A 20,318-nucleotide genomic window follows, 5' to 3' on the forward strand; every position below is an offset into this window, starting at 1 on the left:
TGTGGACGACCACCAATTTCAGCCAAATTCGACCGAATCCCCCATTTTATTACTCTATACATTTCCGAAATCACTATAGCATCTATAATTTTTAATGTAGCAAAGTAGTGAGTACACTGGAAGGAGGGGGAGGACAGCAATAAAAAGAAGATAGTTATTTTAGTTGCAACGTTAAATCATCACTACAATACTATTAGACGATTTATGTTATGTGCCAGATTATAGTATGTCTCTTTTTTTAGCCTAAGGAAGATCAAATATATAATCGAAACGCTGCGATTTAAATAACTACATTTTTTATTGCTATCCTCACTCCTAGAAACGTACTCAATACTTCTCTCTGTTAATTGTTGTTTTGTATTTCATGTTATTTGTTATTAGTTAATTGATTCCTATTTCCTATTTATTCCGCCTCCTAAAGTTATTGAGTAGATAGATGCACAGCAGTTTATTTTGATGATTGTAAGTAGACAAGAATTTTAGGTTTTACGCCTAGCAATAATTTAATTGTGTACTTTTTTTGAAATTTTAATTAACATTTTAATTTTGAAATTCTTAATAGTTGATTTTAACTTGATGACGTTTGGACGAAAAAATGTTTATTAAGTGTTTTATATTCAGCTTGGAAACACCTTTGTAAAATTTTAGGTTAGAAATCCATGACAATCATTCTTGTTTTAAATAGGAAAATAACTTTTCGAATTCCTATAAGAACAGTATCGAACCCCATAAATTTCATCCTCGTATTCTCAACTTGTCCAATAGTGCTCTTTTTAACCAGGAAATACATGGACCTAAAGTTCAACTTACCACATTTTGATTCAGAAAAATAACAGCTCTACTACGGGACAAAATTTTATTTTTTTTGCCTAGTTTAGGTACTTTTAGATACTTTTGACCAGCAAACTAATCATTTTTACCTTTTTATCCCATAGCAGACAGTTAATTAATTGAATTTAAAAAATAATAGTTGAAATGGGTTCATAAATTAAAAATGTACAGGGGTGTTTTCAATGTAAATGGTCACACTGCATAATGGATTAACAGCATAACAGATTAACAATTATATGTATAGTGAGTTAATTTGCATACTTGGACATATAACATAAATGGTTTTCAATTTCAAGCCACACAAAACGTTCTTAGACAATCACGTATGTATATTTTGTCGACGTTTTGACTAGATCCTCGGCTTATTTTAGAGAGTCTCTATTGGAAGACACGGTACAGGGTTGTTTAAGAACGTTTTATTTTTTACCTTTAATTTCACAAAAAATATTGACAAATGTATACAATTTTCACACTTTAAATGTACAAGTCAAAGGAGAACAACACAAAGTCTCGGTCTCAAAAAAAATCTTTAATTTGTTAGAGTGGTGACACGTGTTTCGCTCCTAAGAGCATTATCAGAACTGACGAAAGAAACCACTGGTCTCATAGGGATACCTTCTTTATGTATTTTTGGTAAGCCGTACAGTGAGGGAGTTCTAGGGTTCATAGGGTATAGGCTGGCTTTATTGGACTCGAAATACTCTAAAGTTATTAGGCAACGGTCCAGACAGCTCTTAACTTTGTTAAAAAAGCTAGAAGTGGGATCTTTATTTATCGAAATTCTCTTCATAGTAACATAATTTTTACTTTGGAAAAAGAAGTTAATAAGACTTTACCATTTTTGGATTTACTTCTGACTAGGTACAACAATGGAATAACCTTTGAAGTGTACAGAAAACCATCCGCTACGGATAATATTATCCAATTTAATTCCCTTTCTCCTGGCCAACACAAGTTTGCTGCTCTTAACTCATTCTTCTATAGATTATTTAATTTACCTCTCTCCAATGTAGCCTTTAAAAAAGAGTACAATATAATACAATCTATTGCAATCAACAATAACTTGCCTCTATCAAGTTTCAAAAAACTATATTTTAAGTTTTTTAATAAGTACAAACTTTCGTACCACATTGTACATCAAGAGGAAAGGGAACGTAATAATAAAAATGTTAGATGTTTAACTTACTTTGGAGGTATTTCCCAAGGGGTGGTGAAATTCTTTAAACCTTTAAACATCTCAATCGCTTTTAAGACTTCTAATTTCGTAAGCGAACCATTGGATAAGCCAGATCCGCTTTCGAAATCGGGAGTTTATATGTTTGCATTGTGCCGATAGCCCTACGATTTATGTGGGACAGTCCGGGAGGAAAATTTCAACAAGGGTCCAAGAACATCTAGGTCTGGTGAACAAGTTTAAAGCCACCGATATTGCCGAGACCAAGTCAGCGTTTGCCAATCATTTATTGTCAACAGGTCATAATTTTTCCTACCCCAATAATGTGGCAGTGGTTCATGACTGCCAGAAGGGCAAAAAGCTGGATCTTCTAGAGAAGCTAGAGATTACAAGAGCGAAGAAGAGTCCAGTTTTAATTTGCGTTAACGACGTGTTCAATTTTGAGCCGGGACTCATTTTTAATAACATCTTGTAGTCCCCTCCTTTCTTTTCAAGCTATCGCATAAATGGTGTGGCCTAGCGGTCAACGCAGCAAACGGTAACAGTCTTGCTGAAAGGTTGTAGGTTCAAATCTCGATAGTTCCTTTTTACTTTTTATTATTTTCTTGTATTCAAGTTCTATGTTATTGTTTTTTATATATTTGTGACGTCAGTTTTTTAAACTTATATTTTACCGTTCAGTGTGTGTGTATATTTGACCCAGTCGGGCGTGTTTTCAACCTTCTTGAGGTATACTTTTTTGTTTTACTTTAAGATCTTTTTGTAATTTTATTTGATTTTGTGTACATTATTTTTTAGGTCTGATGATGCTCTTAGGAGCGAAACACGTGTCACCACAAACTAACAAATTAAAGAATTTTTTTGAGACCGAGACTTTGTGTTGTTCTCCTTTGATTTATTTATATCAGAGTCTCTTTGAGAATATGGACGACTTCTTTCAACTTTAAATGTATATTTTTTTAGCTATTCGCGTCAAAATCAACTGTCTTCGAAAAATAGCGAAAGCAGTATTCATAACGCGGCCTCAGGCATCGACAGGCTTCATCTCGATAGGGTTAATCCCATTCCGTTGACGACCACCTCGAAAACTAATTCCGAACATTCGTCGACGAATTCCAGAGAAAATACGCCACGAAAAAGAAGTTTAAGAGGTAAAAAAAAACATATGAAATGACCAATTTTACTCATCAAATTAATGTTTAATTTAAAAAGTTCCTTAATGCTTACGGGTGAATTTCACAAGAAAGTTATTGGATGACAAATGCCACAAAGGATTGTTTCTGGCTCAACGTGAGATATTGTTAGCGGTGTTTAGACGTGTTTTAACTTTGTTAGTGAATTTTTTAGGAAAGAATATTAGATCTCTTCTTCTTTGTAAATAATATATTTTCCTTATACAAGGTAGATATAGTTCATATTTTAGTTAAAAGCCACTTTTTTTATATATATTTTGTTTAGGTACAAAATCGTTAAAAGGCATTTTTTTATAAAAGTCGAGCAACAAATTTAAAAACGAAATAAAATTTGAAACTTATGTTCTGGGACATCTTGTACGCTCTGGGACATCTTCTACGCCTCATTTTTAAGATTTCCGAACTAAAAAGCACCTTCAAATCTAAGCCTGGGATATGATATAAATATATACAGTACGTTTAGAATTGGTTGGGAAGAGAAAGAAAAATGGTGAAATAGGAAAAAAAATTAAGTAAAACCCTGTAATTGTATCTCAAAAACCCAAATTGCCCTAAACTTTTCTATTTAAACGTTTTTCTCTTGCTAATCAGTCAATTTTGGATACATGCTATAATCGCTAAATACGCCTAAAACTCAAAACTGATTATATTTATACAAACTACATTTATTTTATACCAAACGGTTCCTTACTATTACGCCTAACAAAAAATTTCCGTTTTTAGTTCCAAGACATAACGTAGAAAATATTAATACAGTAACCGATCATCACGCTCCACCACCTCCCGATGTGTTAAACGTGAATCAGATTGTACCGAAAAGCAGCTTTAATCGATCAGCAGAATCGCCCGGCGTGACTCAGACCGAACCGAGATTCGGTGCAGAACGTGTAGAAGAACTGGAATTAAGTTTACATCGATTATTAACGATGGAAACTAATTTACACGACGACATCAATATTTCAATTGAACCGCGTCCGGAAAGGAGAAGAAACGAGTGGCATAGCGGTGAACAGCAGAGGGCACAAAAACCTAAAAAGTAAGAAAATAATAGATGTACGTATTTAAAAAAAAAATTAGGGAATTTTATTCTATATTGCTACCGGTTTCGCAGCAACAAAGCTGCATCCTCAAGCAACAAGAAAACCATATTCGGTTTAGTATCATATTGTAGTTTGAATGTGGCTTTTAGGAATAAATTGGGAGACGAACTACGTGAAAACGTTTATAAAGAAGTTGCTTCACTGATATCGGCTAATGAGGCCCGACCGCATTTCTTAATACAACTTTTCAAGGACCTACAGAAAATTGAGTCTGACAACTTAAGGTTGAAGATACTGCAGTCGGTTCAGAACATTTTGACTCAGTCGCTGAATGGACAATCTAATCCGGAAAGTTCACAACAGGTAATGTCTTTGCACTGATTAGCTTATAACAGTTAAGTTAGGTCGCCTAGATAAAAAAAAAAGATATATGGTATCACACGTATAATCTTTGACATATAAATTTCAGTTACACATTTATTGAAACTTGCCTTGAAGTTTTCTCTTTTTTTATTTTAATTATTGGAATTTATATTTCTTTGAGAATATATTAATAAATCGCCTTTTATTAGATAACAAAAAAAAATAATTTTCTTATTATTTAATCAGAAACAAAACAATAGGCATCCAGTGCTAACAATGGCGAAGCCTAGCTGCAATAGCTGCTCATACTCAACAACTACAACACTACTAATAGTTTTAACACAAAAACAATAAAATCATAATATAAATGGCTATACTAAGCTTACTTACTAAATTATCTTGATGTGCAATACAAAAAAACTAATTTCCCATTTCCAAACACAACGCTCACATTCCCCATTAGGGATGTGACGTTGACAGAAAACATCGATGTTTTTAAATATCGATGGGCGGATCATTTTATTAATATTATCTTGATCAGGTATTTTGAACAGTTTATGTTCGTATAACCCTATAAATATAAAAATCTATATTGTTGTGACGAATTCATAATTATTTACTTATTTGATTGGGTATTACGTCACTATTTCAGTAAAATTCAATTTAAAAATCACTGTCTCATACGCTCAATTGTTGAAAAGAAGAAGAAAATAGACTTTTTCACGTATTTAGAATAAATGGGAACTTAAATCTATAACCACACCTTTCGTTATATTTAATCCAATCTAAGTCCAATACATCTTACATAAATAATATAATATAAATAATTTACTGGAGGTATAACAGATTTTTCTATATACCCAGGACCTGATATTATTCTATGATCTATGGACGCTCAGATCGTTGTTTCTTTTGAGTATTCTACCTACATTTATTTTTCCTATTGAAATTGAAAATAATGAAAAACCTATTTATTGAATAAACCTAATTTTAACCAACGTGTTGTTAGTTACATATACTACCATTATCAAAGTAAATAAAATAAATTAAAATCAATAAAAATAACTAGTGCTCGAGTGGGTAATATCTAATCAGTTGAACTTCGTGAGGCTGGTGTAAAGTCTTGGGATGAGAAATTTTCAGATAAAAAACACCGTTTTCTACTGTTTTGTTGAGAATCACTAGAGTTGCTATCGACGGTGCTATTCTCACTCAAGTATTGATTAATAGTTATTAAATTATTCTTGGAGGCTAATGGTTTGCCTTTAATTTGAATTTGATCATAAATTTTAAGTTTCCAGAAGTCTTTATTTTTTTGGAAGATAATTTGCATTGTGCATGGATAATTTCTTTACCGAAATAGCTCCAAAATGTACTTAATTGATGTAACATGATTGTTAAAATGTACTAAATAATGCAGTGTGTAAAAACAGGACTAAATTTTCAAACACAACAAAAAAAGTTAGAAACCTTAGAATATTAAATACACAAGGCAACGTATGTTGTTCAATGTTCTAAGATTATTACCTTGGTTGCTGTGATATTATAAATTAAAGGCTCACTCGAAAACTAGTTAGCAAAACAACTAAAATATTTAATTATTTAAACAAGTAAAACATCAGATTGGTCGGCTAGGATTCTCCGGCTTTAGACTAATAACCTAAGGCATATTTGCTTTATGATTGGCCGAGCCTCTGGTCTGGGACTCTCTGATTATATTCCAATGACATAACATGACGATGCAATGAGAGGTTTAGTCTGCTTGAGAATTGGTGGGTGACTGATGGGATTGCCCTAACTGTACTCGTTTTTTTTTCACTTAAGTTAACTATTTCGATGTTTTGTGGAAATACTGATAGTAACATCGATATTCTGAAATGTAACTATGGATGGAAAAATATCGAACATCGACCAAAAAAAATCGATGTTTTTGCAACATCGATGAATATCGCACATTCCACCAAAAACAAAAATACAAGAACCTCAAAAATGGACAAAGTAGCAGAGTAGTAGCAGGTTGGACTTTGAACCAGCTGTTATTTAAACTATCAACACTCAAGTGGAACGCCGTACTCTCGATCAAAATTGGAAAATATTCAAAATTTCCACAGTGATAAGTAATAAAAAGGATTTAAGTGACAAAAAATAGAATTTAAGATAATTAGGTTTAAAGTTGCGTTGGTATAAAAAAAATAAAAACATTTACCTTTTTTATCTTTTTGGATCCGTTACATGAAAAATACTATTATCTTAGTTCTATTATCTTGTCAAAAACAGTGATTTTGCTAAAAAAAATCACTTATATTTTATTCTGAGCAGTAATTATAAATAAAAAATATTTATATTACAATTTTTTTTTCAAATAATATTTTAAACATAAAACTAATCACTTTCTGAATTAAATGTGAGAAGCTCTATTTGGTCTTCTTTACATTCGGAGGAATGTTCATTGAGCATGAGGTAGATGCAATCACTTTATGGCATGGTTTCGAGGGTGTATATACTCCAGTAAAGACTGTAATTTTTTACATTTTTCCATACTAATGCTTAAAAATGTCGTATTTAGCAAGGTGCAAAACATAGTTTTCAAAGTAATGATAGGTTGGTCAGACGCCAAAGATGCACACTCACATGTCAAGAATAGAAAATCATTATTAAGGGAACATTTAAAATCTTTAAAATTAAGATTTTAGATTTTTAGTATATTTAAACCGACATATTTCTCAAAGGTTTAGTTTTTTCTTTTCAGTATCATTTTTTTGGGTCACTTATTGTAGCATTAAAATAGTAAATTAATAAAATTGCTCTCTGTCCATTGAAGGTACTATAAAACGTTTAGAGGTACTTAATCTTAATCACGTTAATCTAGTCAGGAAGTATAAATACTTGTGACTTTTGTGCATGTTTCAATATTGCCAAAAGACCGGTCACCCTCCATATAAGTAGGACCGGGTTCCAAAGTCAATTTTTTAAGCTAGGTAGCCCTAACAATAAACTTGAACATTTTGCATATTTTTTTATTTTTATTTTGGCAACCACAAGAATCACTATAGGCTATTATTTTTTTAAATATTTTTTTTTGAAGAGATTTTACAAAATGTAGAATCGGAATTAGGAGTACCTTGAAGCCACATTTTCAGACCAAACATACATGTGGGGTTCATTACTTAATAGATTGTAAATTCAAAAGCTGTATGTCCATGGTTGTCTCTGGTAAAATATCTTAGATGTTGACAAAAGTGGTGTTGGCAAAGATTGTTGCAAATCAAAACATTACAATAGTAGAACTTTTGTGATTGTCAATGTCACTTTTCTTTATATTCACAGACATTTCGGCACGTTTTCGATGAATTCCTAATTGGACTTTGCTGCTTGAAACTTAGACTCATCAGTAGAATGTTTAATAATATTTTGATAGAGTCACAGGTTGAATTTACTATTAAAGATGTATCTGTGATTAATCCAGCAAGCGAAATTTATTTATTATGAAAGTAGGCAAAATGCTTTCAACAAGCAAAAAGAATCTTGGAAAATTAATTAATGTTAATTCGCTATACAGCTTGCAATTAAATGCAAATATCATTAATTTTTTTATTGTTCAATTCCAGCTGGTCTTGCTAAGACTATTCCAGCTTTTACAATAAACACTTATTCACCGAATACCTATATTTACAGAATATATCTGTGTATAATACACTTCATTTTATCCCCGTTACTGCTGAAGAAATTTCGAAAATTTTAACTGAAATAAAAAATAAAAGTAGGCAAGTCTTCTAAAGAGGGCAGTATTACATAGAATTTAGCAAAGTTATTTTTGGTAATAAGTATCACATACAAGTATTCTCTGATTATTGTTTATATTTTTTTGTTAAAAATCAATTTGTAATATTGGTTGTTATTATTGCATTATTAATTATATATCTATTAGATGAAGATGTAAAGTTTTTTTTTAAATGCTGCGTTTACTATTTGCTTTTACAAGTAATATGATATACTGAAAACAAGTAAACATCAAAACAAATTTTGCAATGTTAATTTGATAAATAAGATTTTGAAAGTTTTACCGGAGATTTATTTTTTTTTTTTTGGCTTTCAATTCTCCTGTGTTTTTGTGTTTTTCCTCTTTTATCAAGCTTAGCAATATTAAGATCATTTGTTTTAGAAGAGACAGATGTGAATTGCTTGTTTGAAATATTAAAGGGTTTAAGAAAAAATTACTTGCAAACGCGCTTATTCAAAAGGAAAATATTGGTACCAAATTTCTTGTCATGATATGCGTTTCTAAGATGCCGCCACTTTACATATGATTTCTATTTGGCTGTAAATATCTTAAGCGTAGAGAAAAAAGACAGTTAAATTTAGGCATATATCCTTGATTGTTTAATAAATAAAAACCATAACAAATAACTCTTATCAGCTTTTTTCTTTTTATGTTATCTTTTTGTATGCGTGACGATAAAAAAGCTGTTTGATGGTCATATGAAGGTAGATCGTAGTACACCCAATAAAAATCTAGACTTCTTTCTTCACTAACATTTGCATTGCATTTATATCTGCATGTATACAGATAGGGCTGCAATGATCTTTATGTATTTTATTAGAAAACACTTCGCTTTACTCTTCTTTACCATGGGTTCTGCAATATTTCCTATCTTCCATTCAGATGGTCTCCTTTTTCCTTTTTATTTTGGTTGGAGTAATGTTGACTGTCAAACAAATCAAAACCTAATGTTATTTTAAAATAAAAAGGGTACTGGAAAATTGGGTTGATCGAATAGGCTAAGTAAGGCCGTGGAAGCCACATGAACAATATAATTTTTCATTCTTAAATAAATATAATTTTCAATAAAATCGGAATTTTGAAAAAAATATTTACTAGTTTCTTGCTACAACTTATTTAAATTCCAAATTTTAAATGACTCACCCTGAACATTACTACTTAGATTTCTTGAATGAAGTTGAACATAATCTTAAATGAATTTCACTCTTTAAAAAGTGCATTGTATAAGTTAGTGCCGTTATAAATAAAACTTCTTTTAAACAAAGCGGTTAGATGGCGTCGTATAGTAAAAAAATTAAAATTACGAATAGGACTTATGTGTATCGAAATATTTAAATTAAATTTAGCCTTCAGCGGGTAAGAAGCATTGCCACATGTCAGTAATTTTTGACCAAATATAAGCCATATACAGGAATTTTGAATTTTCTGGGTTCTCTATATTTTGTTAATATCTAAAAAAGATCCATATATAAAATCATAGTAAATAAAATTAGCCAACACCAAAAAATCACACATGCTTTTCCGAAGTTGTTGGCTCAAGATATGTCTATTAGAATATAAGAGCTTTATTTCCTACACGTTCTGAGTAAATCACTCACCAAGTTTTTTGCAGGCTCGACAACATGTATGTTCAAATGACCTTTTATGAAATGAATTCATGTTATAAACTATTTACTATGTTTTGGAAGTGAATATTGAACCTAATTACTATAGGGGAAGAAAAACAAGCAATTAAAATTAACTGGAATCGCCCGGAAGACTTAAAAAAAAACCGCTTGGAAATATTTAATTCTTAAAAAAAAAAATTTTCCACTGTCTACAAAGAACATCTACAGTTTTTTCTTATCCGTAGATAACAGAATCTGATTCAACATTATCAGAATCGTCCGAGCAAGCGTCAGTGTGGTCCAGACCGACCAAACATTTTACATCTGACATACTAAATATGCGCTCGGTAAGGTTTTAATAATGATATTTGCTTCTAATGAATTACACAACATTTTTAGGAAGGAGATGAACCGTTCCTGCAAAACTCTTATAAAGAAATTGTCTCCGTTTTAGAAGCAAACAGTGAGGATATAGTAGGAAACCACCTTTTGGCTAACATAAAACAGGTTTTTCTGGAAAGTGAACTGTTTCAAGAATCTGTAAAAGATACAGTGTTTTTGAAACATTTTTCAAACGTTTTGGATGATGTTTTAGAGCAATATCGTGGAAAAAAGTAATTAACTTACGAACAAATGGATATTAAAATAAAAATTAAATAATTTTAGGGTGCTGGAGGTGAAAATGAACCTAATACAAGCTATCGGAGACTTGTTACAAGGAGAACTATCATTTATTCATTTAATACAAGAAACTGTACCGGAAAGTTATTTGCCAGATAGTAGGAAAAATTCGATTCATTCCAATGCGGGATATGGGATACCCAGTGCCATATATGATATTTCCACTCAAGGTTTTTACCAAATTTAGATGTATCACCACAAAATATGACACAATGTTAATTTTTAGGATCGTTGCAAAATAGTAATAACATAGAAAACGATGCAGATGATTTAACTGAAGCTGACCAGAGCAGATTAGGAGATAATGCGATGGAAGATGAAGGCGCGGTCGGAGGCATACTAGAGTCTCCCGAGGAAGAATCTCAAATGTCCTCCGCTCAGGTAATACATTTTTCGAATTATTTTATTTTTTTTTTATTTAATTTTCCAATAGGGACAATCAGATGAAATTTTATGTGTTACTTCGATGGACTACACAGAAAATGCCGAAGGACTTGACCAAGTACCTACCAGACTTGCCACTATAATTAAATCTGAAGCAACCACACCTACAAAAGGTAAGTGTACAATTTAAAAAAATATTCATAATTGTAAATTTAATTTTGATGTTAGATATTCTAAACCCATGTCATGACCCTACGGAGCCCTACTGAAACCGGTTGAGTCTAACAAAGTTTTTAAAGGAATTGTGCTTTTCCAGAAAGAACTTGTTCGAACAATGAGAAATCGTATGCTTTTATTGGTTAAGGTTGCTTTTTTTTAAATACTTAATGTCGGTTTTGAAAATGTAAGATTTTTTATGTGCTGTAAATAATTTATTTTAGGGTAGGAAATGTATCGCTGACAGATATTAAAAGTTAATATTTATATTAAGTAAATTATTGGTTATATATGTAACTCGGAATTTGTTTTAATAGATGTAATCAAGCAATAAACTGATAAAATTATGCTATGAAGTATAAATATAATAAATTGGATTTATTTGTCCATTAACAACAGTCAAATTGTTGCACAAAAAAAAACAAAGTACCCTTAAAAGTTTCATTTTACATAAACTTAATTTTATATTTATAAGAAAAATTTAAATTTTTTACATAAAGATTCCCTCAATTTTAAATTTGTGTATTACCAAGGTTTACAGAATAGAATACAAGTTGGTTCACTCGACGCCAGCTCTTTGAAAATCATCGTACAAATACGCGCCGTTTCTGCAGGTGTGAGCTATAAAACGAGTGTGGAGACCGGAGTAATAAAAGCCAAAACTTGGCCATTGATAGTGTTTACCTGGGTGTTAAAGAGGAACGCTGGAAATTCTATAGGCTCCTAATACCAATACACGAGTACCTATTTGCATCAATTTGTTACCTGTTTGTACCTATTTGGTCATGAACATATTTGGGATTGTAGGATATAAAACTAGGTATATAGGTTATAAATGAAACAAAGAAAATAATTACAAAGACTGGTTAATGTTTTATTAAAATAAGTAGGTACATTATAAATGGACGGAGAGGCTGGCCATTTTATTGATATAATAACTTCATTCTAAACATATTTTTTAACCTAAATACGAATTTAGTATGATACATAAGTACTATGAGTATTTACAAATGTTTTAATATGTTAAGCTTGCTTACATAAACATCTTTACCTTTTTTTTTAGATTTTTCTTTTTAAATCGGCATTTATAAATTTTAATGTATAATAAATACGCACCCTTATGTATAAACTTAAAAAATAGCCAATGGGAAATTCATTACAGAGATGCTTAAAGGTAATGTTAGAAAATAGTTTTTTAAGATTATAGCCAATTGCTTCTTGCGCTGATGATTTATTAAATTTAGCGATACAAATACTTTCTAATTTTATTATGTACTCAATAATGTCTTTTGGAGGTATGGTTAGACCACCAAATAAGGTATTATTTTCATATGCTTTTAACTTTTCATTAAACAGGGCATTTGACTCAGTTGCAAAATTATTGCATATTTCACAAGAGTGACGTGAGAGACATTTTTAAAAATAAATATCCCGCTACCTATACCAAAGCATTTCCTTCTGCGCTTTTTAAATTTACATAATCGTTGGTAAAAACTCGAAGAGAAATATATTTAGTGGGAGAATAATTGCATATATTATTGCAACTCTTAATAAAATCGGTATTTAAATTTATGAGGACTTTAGCGCCATCATCTATACAATTAGCTGTTTCGACATTATCTAAATATCCTAATCCTTTTTAAAGGATCGACGGAATTGAATAGGAGTAGGATTGTTTGAATTTCCACAACAACTTTTAATTTCACCCCAAAGAAGTGCTTGAGGCAATCTTAATTGAGATTACGTGTAAATAAATATCTATAACCTTTTTTTTGTAATATTTCCCAAAGAATTAAAATTGATCTTATTGTAAGCCGCTACCCAGAAATAAATTTTGTCCTATTTGTCATATTTTTTCCTTCAAAACTTCTTACTTTTAAGTTTTTAAAAAGGTATTCCATATCTTACAATAACGTTTTTTGTTTTTCAGTTCCCATGAAAGCTTGAAAATCTTGTAAGTTGTTGGAATTTAATAAATCAAATAGATTATTCATTTTAAATATAAAATTGGCTGTTATAGTTGCTTCTTTTGGCAAGGCGTTAAATTCAATATTAGTATGTATAGCTATCGCTACAGAGCGGCTAAATACCTGCGAAGCTAACTTTACTTTCATTTTTTGAAATTTATTGGGATAAATGTCGTTTGTTGATTTATGGGTCATTTTGAACTGCTTCTTTTTGTCAATATTATACATCATTTCTAAATATTTTTTACTTGTTTCTTCTTCATTTAAATAAAGAATGTGTTGAAAAAAAATATTTCTTGTCGACTTGAGTAAGTGGGGAACATCAAATAAATAAACTAGTTTTAAATTTTCATCGTCAACATTGAATGTGGGATTATCTATTGTCACTTTTTAAAGAACTTTTAGCTAGTTTTTGAAAATTAGTACCCTGATCTGATACAACTCCAAAAATACAAGTATTAAATCGGTTTTGTGTATCCTTCGGACAGTTTTAAATAAAATATCTTTTAAATGATTAACAGGTGCAGATGTATTATAAAAAAATAGGCAATGGGTTGTTTCCAATTGCTAGCAATTCCCTTTGTCATTATTGTTAATGCACTTCCTGCAACTTTATATGACCCTGAACCAAACCCTACAATTTTGTCTTTAGAAATATCATAAAAAAGGTGAGATTTTAAAGATATTTCGTCCATGCATCAAATACCGTCTCTTTCTTTTTCCTGCAACAGTTTTACTCTACATTCAATTACTTTAAAAAAGCTGGAATAATTACCCATTGTTGCGTAAAACGGTTTAATGTAGATTTCTATGGTGAAGACGAACTGTGGAAATTTTTTTGTAAGCTTTTGGACGCAGAAAAAACACACTTAGAGCAAACTGTTTAAGTTCATTGGTATACCTGCGTCCTTTTGTGTCCTTATTCAGCAATAACATTTGAGTTTTTAACAGATTCCATGTTTCTTCAGAAAAGTTTGATTTCAGAACGTCATCCATGGTCATTTCTGTTTCAAGGCTTCTTTTACAAGTGTGGGTAGTAATAATTTTTTCTAGTGTTTTTACTGTCTCCTTAAGTAAAACTTTTTTTGGCGTATCTGCTGAAAGTTTTATTGACGTTTGGGTTCCTGCAACTAATTTTGCTAGTTTAGATTATATATTCAATATTATGTGAAAAACTTAACTAATTTATGCTGTTTATAATCAAATCTACGATGGATTTTTAAGGCGCAATATTTTTATTTTGGTATGTTACAAAAACATAACGACTATAGTATATTATAGGTATTTTGATTTAAATAAATATCTTACCTTTTAGTAATGGCTGCTTTGGCTCATTTACTTCGAAGGGTCTATCTGATCAATGGCATCAACACTGGCTTTAGGAAAATCATCGTCTACAATATGTCCTATATTATTTTAATTTAAAATTAATAAAAAATAATTTGATTAGGTTTGAATTTATAAAAAAAACATACCTTTTTGGGTAGGTACTCCAATCGATGGGATAGCCTACGAATGAATTCGGGTTTTCGAGGAATTTGTAAAACTGTCATCATTAAAATGCAAACTACAAATTCTGAAACAGTTATAATATTGCATTGGAGTATTATCCGCGTATCTATGGGATCCTATAAATCCAAGGGCATTTTTCCAAGCTTGACACCTAAAATTTTTGTTTCATTTAAGATTGCATAATATATTATAATTTTTTCTTATTTTTTTTATACGAGTTATTTTAAATGTTAGTTGGGTAGTTATATAAATAATTATTATATTTGCAATATTTATTTACTAATATTAATCCCTTGTAAAGGATTAAATAGAAGGTTAAGTTAAAGTGATATAAAGATAATTAAAACTCCAATTTGATAATTAAAGCTTATTTAATAGAATCTATATTTGGTACATACCTTCCTTCATCTTTAGGGCACCTAAAAAACGATATCTGATCTGTCATTCGACTTTCACAACCATCCTCTGAACAAATATTTCGATTAGACATTTTATTCTTCACAAAATCAATAAAATCCACAACTATTTTTGTTAACTCCACCCTATACTGATACTGAGAATTAACCTTTGAAACATACAAATTAATATAATTTATAAGATGTCTATCTTGGCACTTAAGACTATTAATAATATAACATAAATAAATCACAGCCTGTTGCTTTCTTCTTTCTAAGAGAGGTTTAAAATTAAAGCTGTAGCAATGATATTGGTCTCCCGAGCTAGAGAGCTCCGCAACTGTATGAGAAAAATAATTTATTTTTGTTTTAATTTCATTCAAACTCGCACTATAGTAAAAGCACAACATTTATCAATAATTGTACTATAAATCAGGCCAGGAGCGATTGTTTGAGATTTGTCACTATTAGAATTGGAAAAAGATGAACCTAAAACCCTCCTCAGTTATGTCGATTTAATAAATGTGTTTGCTAAGAAAAAGGCAAGTAAAGTACCCTTTTTACAAGGGTAAAAGTATAATTTAATTGCCTTTCTTTAGGAAACAATTAAGTTTAATTTTTCTATTCATAAGTCAGAAACAAATTCAGTAATCTATAACTTTTCATTAATATGCTGTTTTTTCAACTGCTTGCGAATTGGGAAAGATATTTCCCAATTGAAAGATAGTTTCCCTTTTGAAAGATAGAAAGATTATAAAGAATAAATAGTTATGGATTAATAGAATTAATCCATACTTCATTTGAATATTTTTTTTCTTGAAGGATAGCATTTTGATTTATTAATTTTTCAATAAAGTTTTGTATATTAATAAGAAAAAAATGGAAAAAAGGACTTGTCAAACTAAAACCCTCCTCAGTTATCGACGATTTAATAAATTCGAAATAGATTTACTACATGTTTGTTTTTGAAATAATTTAATATTAATATTGTTATTCTTATTGCTAAATTGTAAATCAAGTTTTGTGCATTTATTTCAATCATAGTTTTGGATCTTTTTCCATTCTATTGTTAATAAATAAGTTTAATTTCTCTCAAAAAATGTACCTTCATAAGTCAAAAACCAATTCTGTAATCTACAACTTGTAATTAATCATTCCGAATATTCAAACAAGTAAAAAAAAAGTTGAAGCATAATAAATGAATTAAGAAACAAGAACAAAAGAATTTCTAACACACCCGAAGTTAAGTCTAGCTCCCTTAACCAATTTGTTTGTTCTGTAGCCAGTACTTTGACGCAGAACATAATGCCAAGTGTCGATCATCTCGTTTTTTTAAGGAATGTTTCTGTTCCTAATTCTTCTATGCCAACAGATATCCACGAACTAAAGGCAACCATGTTTGGGTCAAAAAAATAAAAATTCTCATCAAAAAGATGGAGTTTGGGCTCAAGTATTGTTGAAACAACCAACGAGCGCTTTAGAGATCCTAGTATTTGCCATAAACTTTAGCTGGCAAAGGGGCATTTTCACGTCTTACCTAAATTCAGTGGTAATATCTTTTTATAAGGCGGGTTATCACAAAGAACCATCAAAATGAAGAGACTCATGATACCTTGTAACACCTTCTTGAACATATCTATGTGAGGATTAATCAGCATCAGGCTGTGGCACCGGTGTTCTGTGATCTATCTAATGCGTTTGACTGTGTGCATCATAGAATATTTCTGGCTATATATAGAATAATGCTATGCTAAGAACATTGAAAGGGCCTTTCAATATTTTAAGATGCTATGGGTTTCGTGGCAATACCCTGTCTTGGCTGTCCTCTTATCTGAGAGGGCGTACTCGGGTCGCTATGTCGAGTGCCATAGGGTCACAAGTTTTGGAGGTTAAGTCGGCCGTACCTGAGGGAACGGTTCTTGGCCCTATGTTATTTTTAATTTATATTAATGACCTAACTAGAATCAAGATTGCTGGGAATTTTACGTTATTTACTGACGATACTTCAATCTTATAGCAAAACATTGTCGCCAAAAATCTTAGCATTATTGGCGACTTACGTGGTAAAAATTTGGATTTAAGAAATTGAGATGCTTCCGCCTCAGTAAGCAATTTATGAACAAAATTTAAAAGATTGTGTGTTCTTCGGTTTTCCAGGTTTAGCCAGTGCATTCAGAGATCAAATGAGAGACATGGTCACATTTACGTATTCCATACAAAACCCTACAGCATGCATTTTGTACTTTTTGAATTTTATATTTATCCTCCGCAGTTAGACAAGGCCGGTACAGAAAGTCACAATAATTAAAATGCGATAAAACAAGGCATCACAACATCTTTTTTAATGGAAAGTTTAACAGTTGTCGGTTGTTATAAATTAATTTAAGAGCATAAAATCCTTTTTAAATAATCTTCCGTACATGTTCATGAAATCTTAGATCCTCATCCACTATTAATCCCAAATTTTTTGCACAAGATACCAAGGATAAACTGGTGGCGCCAATGTGTAGATTTAACGACTTTTTTACCATGTCTTTTTTGGTTTTACTACCAAAACACAATAACTTTGTCTTGTTGGGGTTTAAGTTAAGATTATGTTCGTAAGCTAATTGATTAACTATATTAAGATCCGAGTTTATTTTTCCGGCAGCTTCCTGAGTATCTTGAGGTATGAAAGAAAAGTAGATCTGAGAATCATTAGCATAAGCATGTGTACTACAAAACAAAGGAGCAGCGATAACGTCTATTGTGTAAATAATAAATAAGAGCGGGAGCACCCTGAAGTACACCAGATTTAATCGAAATATTATTTGATACCGAGTCACCTAAACTGCGATCTGTCTCGAAGAAATGATTAAGTGCAGATTAAGTGCATCGGACTCAAAGCCATAGTATTTAAGTTTCGCTAATAGAAGCCTATGGTCTATAAAGTATCAAAGGCCTTAGAGAAGTCGAATAAAATCAAAACACTAACAAGACCTTCATCGAAACTCTTAATGACATGATCAAGTACGGATGCTAAAGCGGAAGCCATAGTAAACCCCTTTCTAAATCCGCACCGAAAATCAGGAATAATTTTATTATTGTTGAAATGAAAAAAATTGGTCTCCCCTTTTGGGGATCAAGCTCACAATAACTCCAAAACAAGATTTTTGTTTTACAAAAAAAGGCTGTTTGCTCTATTGCCAATATTGACCAAAGAACTTTTTGTAGGCAATTCTTTTTAGACCCTGTCATCTCTTTATCTCCTAGAAACTGCATCATTGATCTTTAAGAATAGATCTAGTTCCCAAAACTATTAGCCAGCAAGAGTGACTTGACAAATTATTGATCTTACCCACACCAACAAGAAAATCGATTAGGAGATCTATTATACAGGGTGGCCATTTGAAAACGAAACAGAGCCTATTTTGGATTCCTCAGAACATTTGCGAAAAAATCCTCGGACCCGTCAATTTTTGATTCAAGGGGGAACCATTTTTTTGCTAGTTTCGCCCCCCCTGAGGGCAAAGCCTTAGCGGGGGTGACAAAGGCCCCCAAAATTTTAAATGGAACGGGGGTCGAGTGATACCTTATTTTGAAGGTATTTTTATGTGGATTATAACCCTAAAGTTTTAAATCCTTACTAGTTGCCTAGTCGATACAGGGGCTAATAAAAGTTACAAAAACTAGTCAACATTTTTTATGAAAAAAATGCTTGTAAATTTAACAGTTAAATAAATACAAAAAATGTTGTTCTCCTATATTGTGAACCGTACTTTCTGTTGTTTTTTTTTTAATACCCGTAGGTATCTATGCCAATTCTGCAAGGGAACTCTTGGTTATTGTTGAGACTGTTATTATAGCAACATTTTGAAGTTTAATAGTGGTTGTCAATTACTGCTGTCAGATCATAGTGTGTCAAACAAATAGCTCTTTAAAGTTAGTTAGTTACAACATTGAGTGTGACAATGGTTTATTCACTTGCTAAAAGAGTTGAAATAATTTCTCTTTTCTTTGCGAACAATGAAAATGCTAATAGAACTGCCTAGCTCTTTAGACACTACAACAACCTAATCGACAGGTCCATCGCAAGTACATTTGTACATTTTGCAATTGGTTCAAAAATTTAGGGAAACTGGGTCTGTGGCTAATAAAAAGCGCGAAATGGATAATCCAGTGGTGAATGAAGCTTCCGAAGTAGCTATTTTAAGCCATATTGTGCAAGATCCTACACTGAGCACAAGGAAGTTATCAACCGTGTCTGGTTTCATCCTTACAAAATGCGTCTCGTACAAGAACTAAACGAAGACGATTTTGATAGGCGAGTACAATTTTGTGAAACTATATCTGAACAAGCCGCCAATGATCCACACTTTCTATTTAATGTATGTTTTTCTGACGAATGCTCCTTTTCCCTAAACGGTACTGTGAATCGTCACTGCCGCTATTGGGCTAATTCAAATCCCAGAATATTTCGTGAGGTGCGTACACAACATCCTGATAAATTAAATGTTTGGGCTGGCATTTTTGGTAAATATATCGTAGGCCTCTTTTTTTTACCTGGCAATTTAACAGGAGAGATGTACCTGGAGTTATTAGAAAATACAATTCATCAGGCATTAGTGGAGATACTAGAAAATAACAACGAGTACTTGGAAAATCGTCTAGTATTTCAGCAAGATGGGGCGCCACCCCACTATGCTGCAAGGGTTCGTCAATATTTGGACCAAACGTTTCCAGGACAATGGATTGGAAGAAGAGGAGCTATTGAATGGCCTCCTCGTTCCCCGGACTTAAGCCCGTTAGATTTTTTTTATGGGGCCATTTAAAAACTAAAATTTATGCTAGTCAGCCAACATCGCTAGACCATTTGTGACAAAGAATAATTGATGAATGTCGTCAAATCACGCCAGAAATTTTGCAAAATGTACGGGAAAGATTTGAACAAAACCTGTTTTATTGTATGGAAGTCGAAGGCCAACATTTTGAACATTTACTTGATTGATTTTATCTTTAAGCCCTTTATTTAAAATTATATTTTTTAACATTTTTTTGTAACTTTTATTAGCCCCTGTATCGACTAGGCAAATAGTAACGATTTAAAACTTTAGGGTTATAATCCACATAAAAATACCTTCAAAATAAGTTATCACTCGACCCCCCGTTCCATTTAAAATTTTGGGGCCCCTTGT

The 20,318-nt window shown here is 31.6% G+C and overlaps 1 protein-coding gene and 1 long non-coding RNA gene across 4 annotated transcripts in view; one reads left to right on the plus strand and one right to left on the minus strand.

Annotated features, from left to right (window-relative positions):
* LOC126737010 (pericentriolar material 1 protein) overlaps positions 1-11,618 on the plus strand; it is a 60,490-nt gene extending 48,872 nt beyond the window's left edge. For both annotated transcript variants that reach the window (XM_050441679.1, XM_050441680.1), the window contains 9 exons: positions 2,969-3,156; positions 3,922-4,234; positions 4,388-4,601; positions 10,235-10,336; positions 10,389-10,603; positions 10,656-10,840; positions 10,897-11,051; positions 11,104-11,227; positions 11,283-11,618. In XM_050441679.1, coding sequence (XP_050297636.1) covers positions 2,969-3,156; positions 3,922-4,234; positions 4,388-4,601; positions 10,235-10,336; positions 10,389-10,603; positions 10,656-10,840; positions 10,897-11,051; positions 11,104-11,227; positions 11,283-11,323 — 1,537 coding nt within the window. In that variant the 3' untranslated portion in view covers positions 11,324-11,618. The remainder of the gene's footprint in view (positions 1-2,968; positions 3,157-3,921; positions 4,235-4,387; positions 4,602-10,234; positions 10,337-10,388; positions 10,604-10,655; positions 10,841-10,896; positions 11,052-11,103; positions 11,228-11,282) is intronic.
* A 508-nt stretch (positions 11,619-12,126) lies between these two features.
* Positions 12,127-15,760, minus strand: LOC126737011 (uncharacterized). 2 transcript variants are annotated; one of them, XR_007660849.1, is made up of 4 exons: positions 15,148-15,760; positions 14,713-14,900; positions 14,546-14,631; positions 12,127-14,367 (listed from the first exon to the last, which is right to left on the minus strand). It is a non-coding gene; the product is annotated as an uncharacterized LOC126737011 (long non-coding RNA). The 2 variants fall into 2 exon arrangements; XR_007660850.1 differs by having other exon boundaries at positions 14,546-14,643.
* Between the last annotated feature and the right edge of the window lie 4,558 nt (positions 15,761-20,318).

Source organism: Anthonomus grandis, chromosome 6, assembly GCF_022605725.1.
Source record: "Anthonomus grandis grandis chromosome 6, icAntGran1.3, whole genome shotgun sequence".
NCBI classification, from domain to species: Eukaryota; Metazoa; Arthropoda; class Insecta; order Coleoptera; family Curculionidae; genus Anthonomus; species Anthonomus grandis.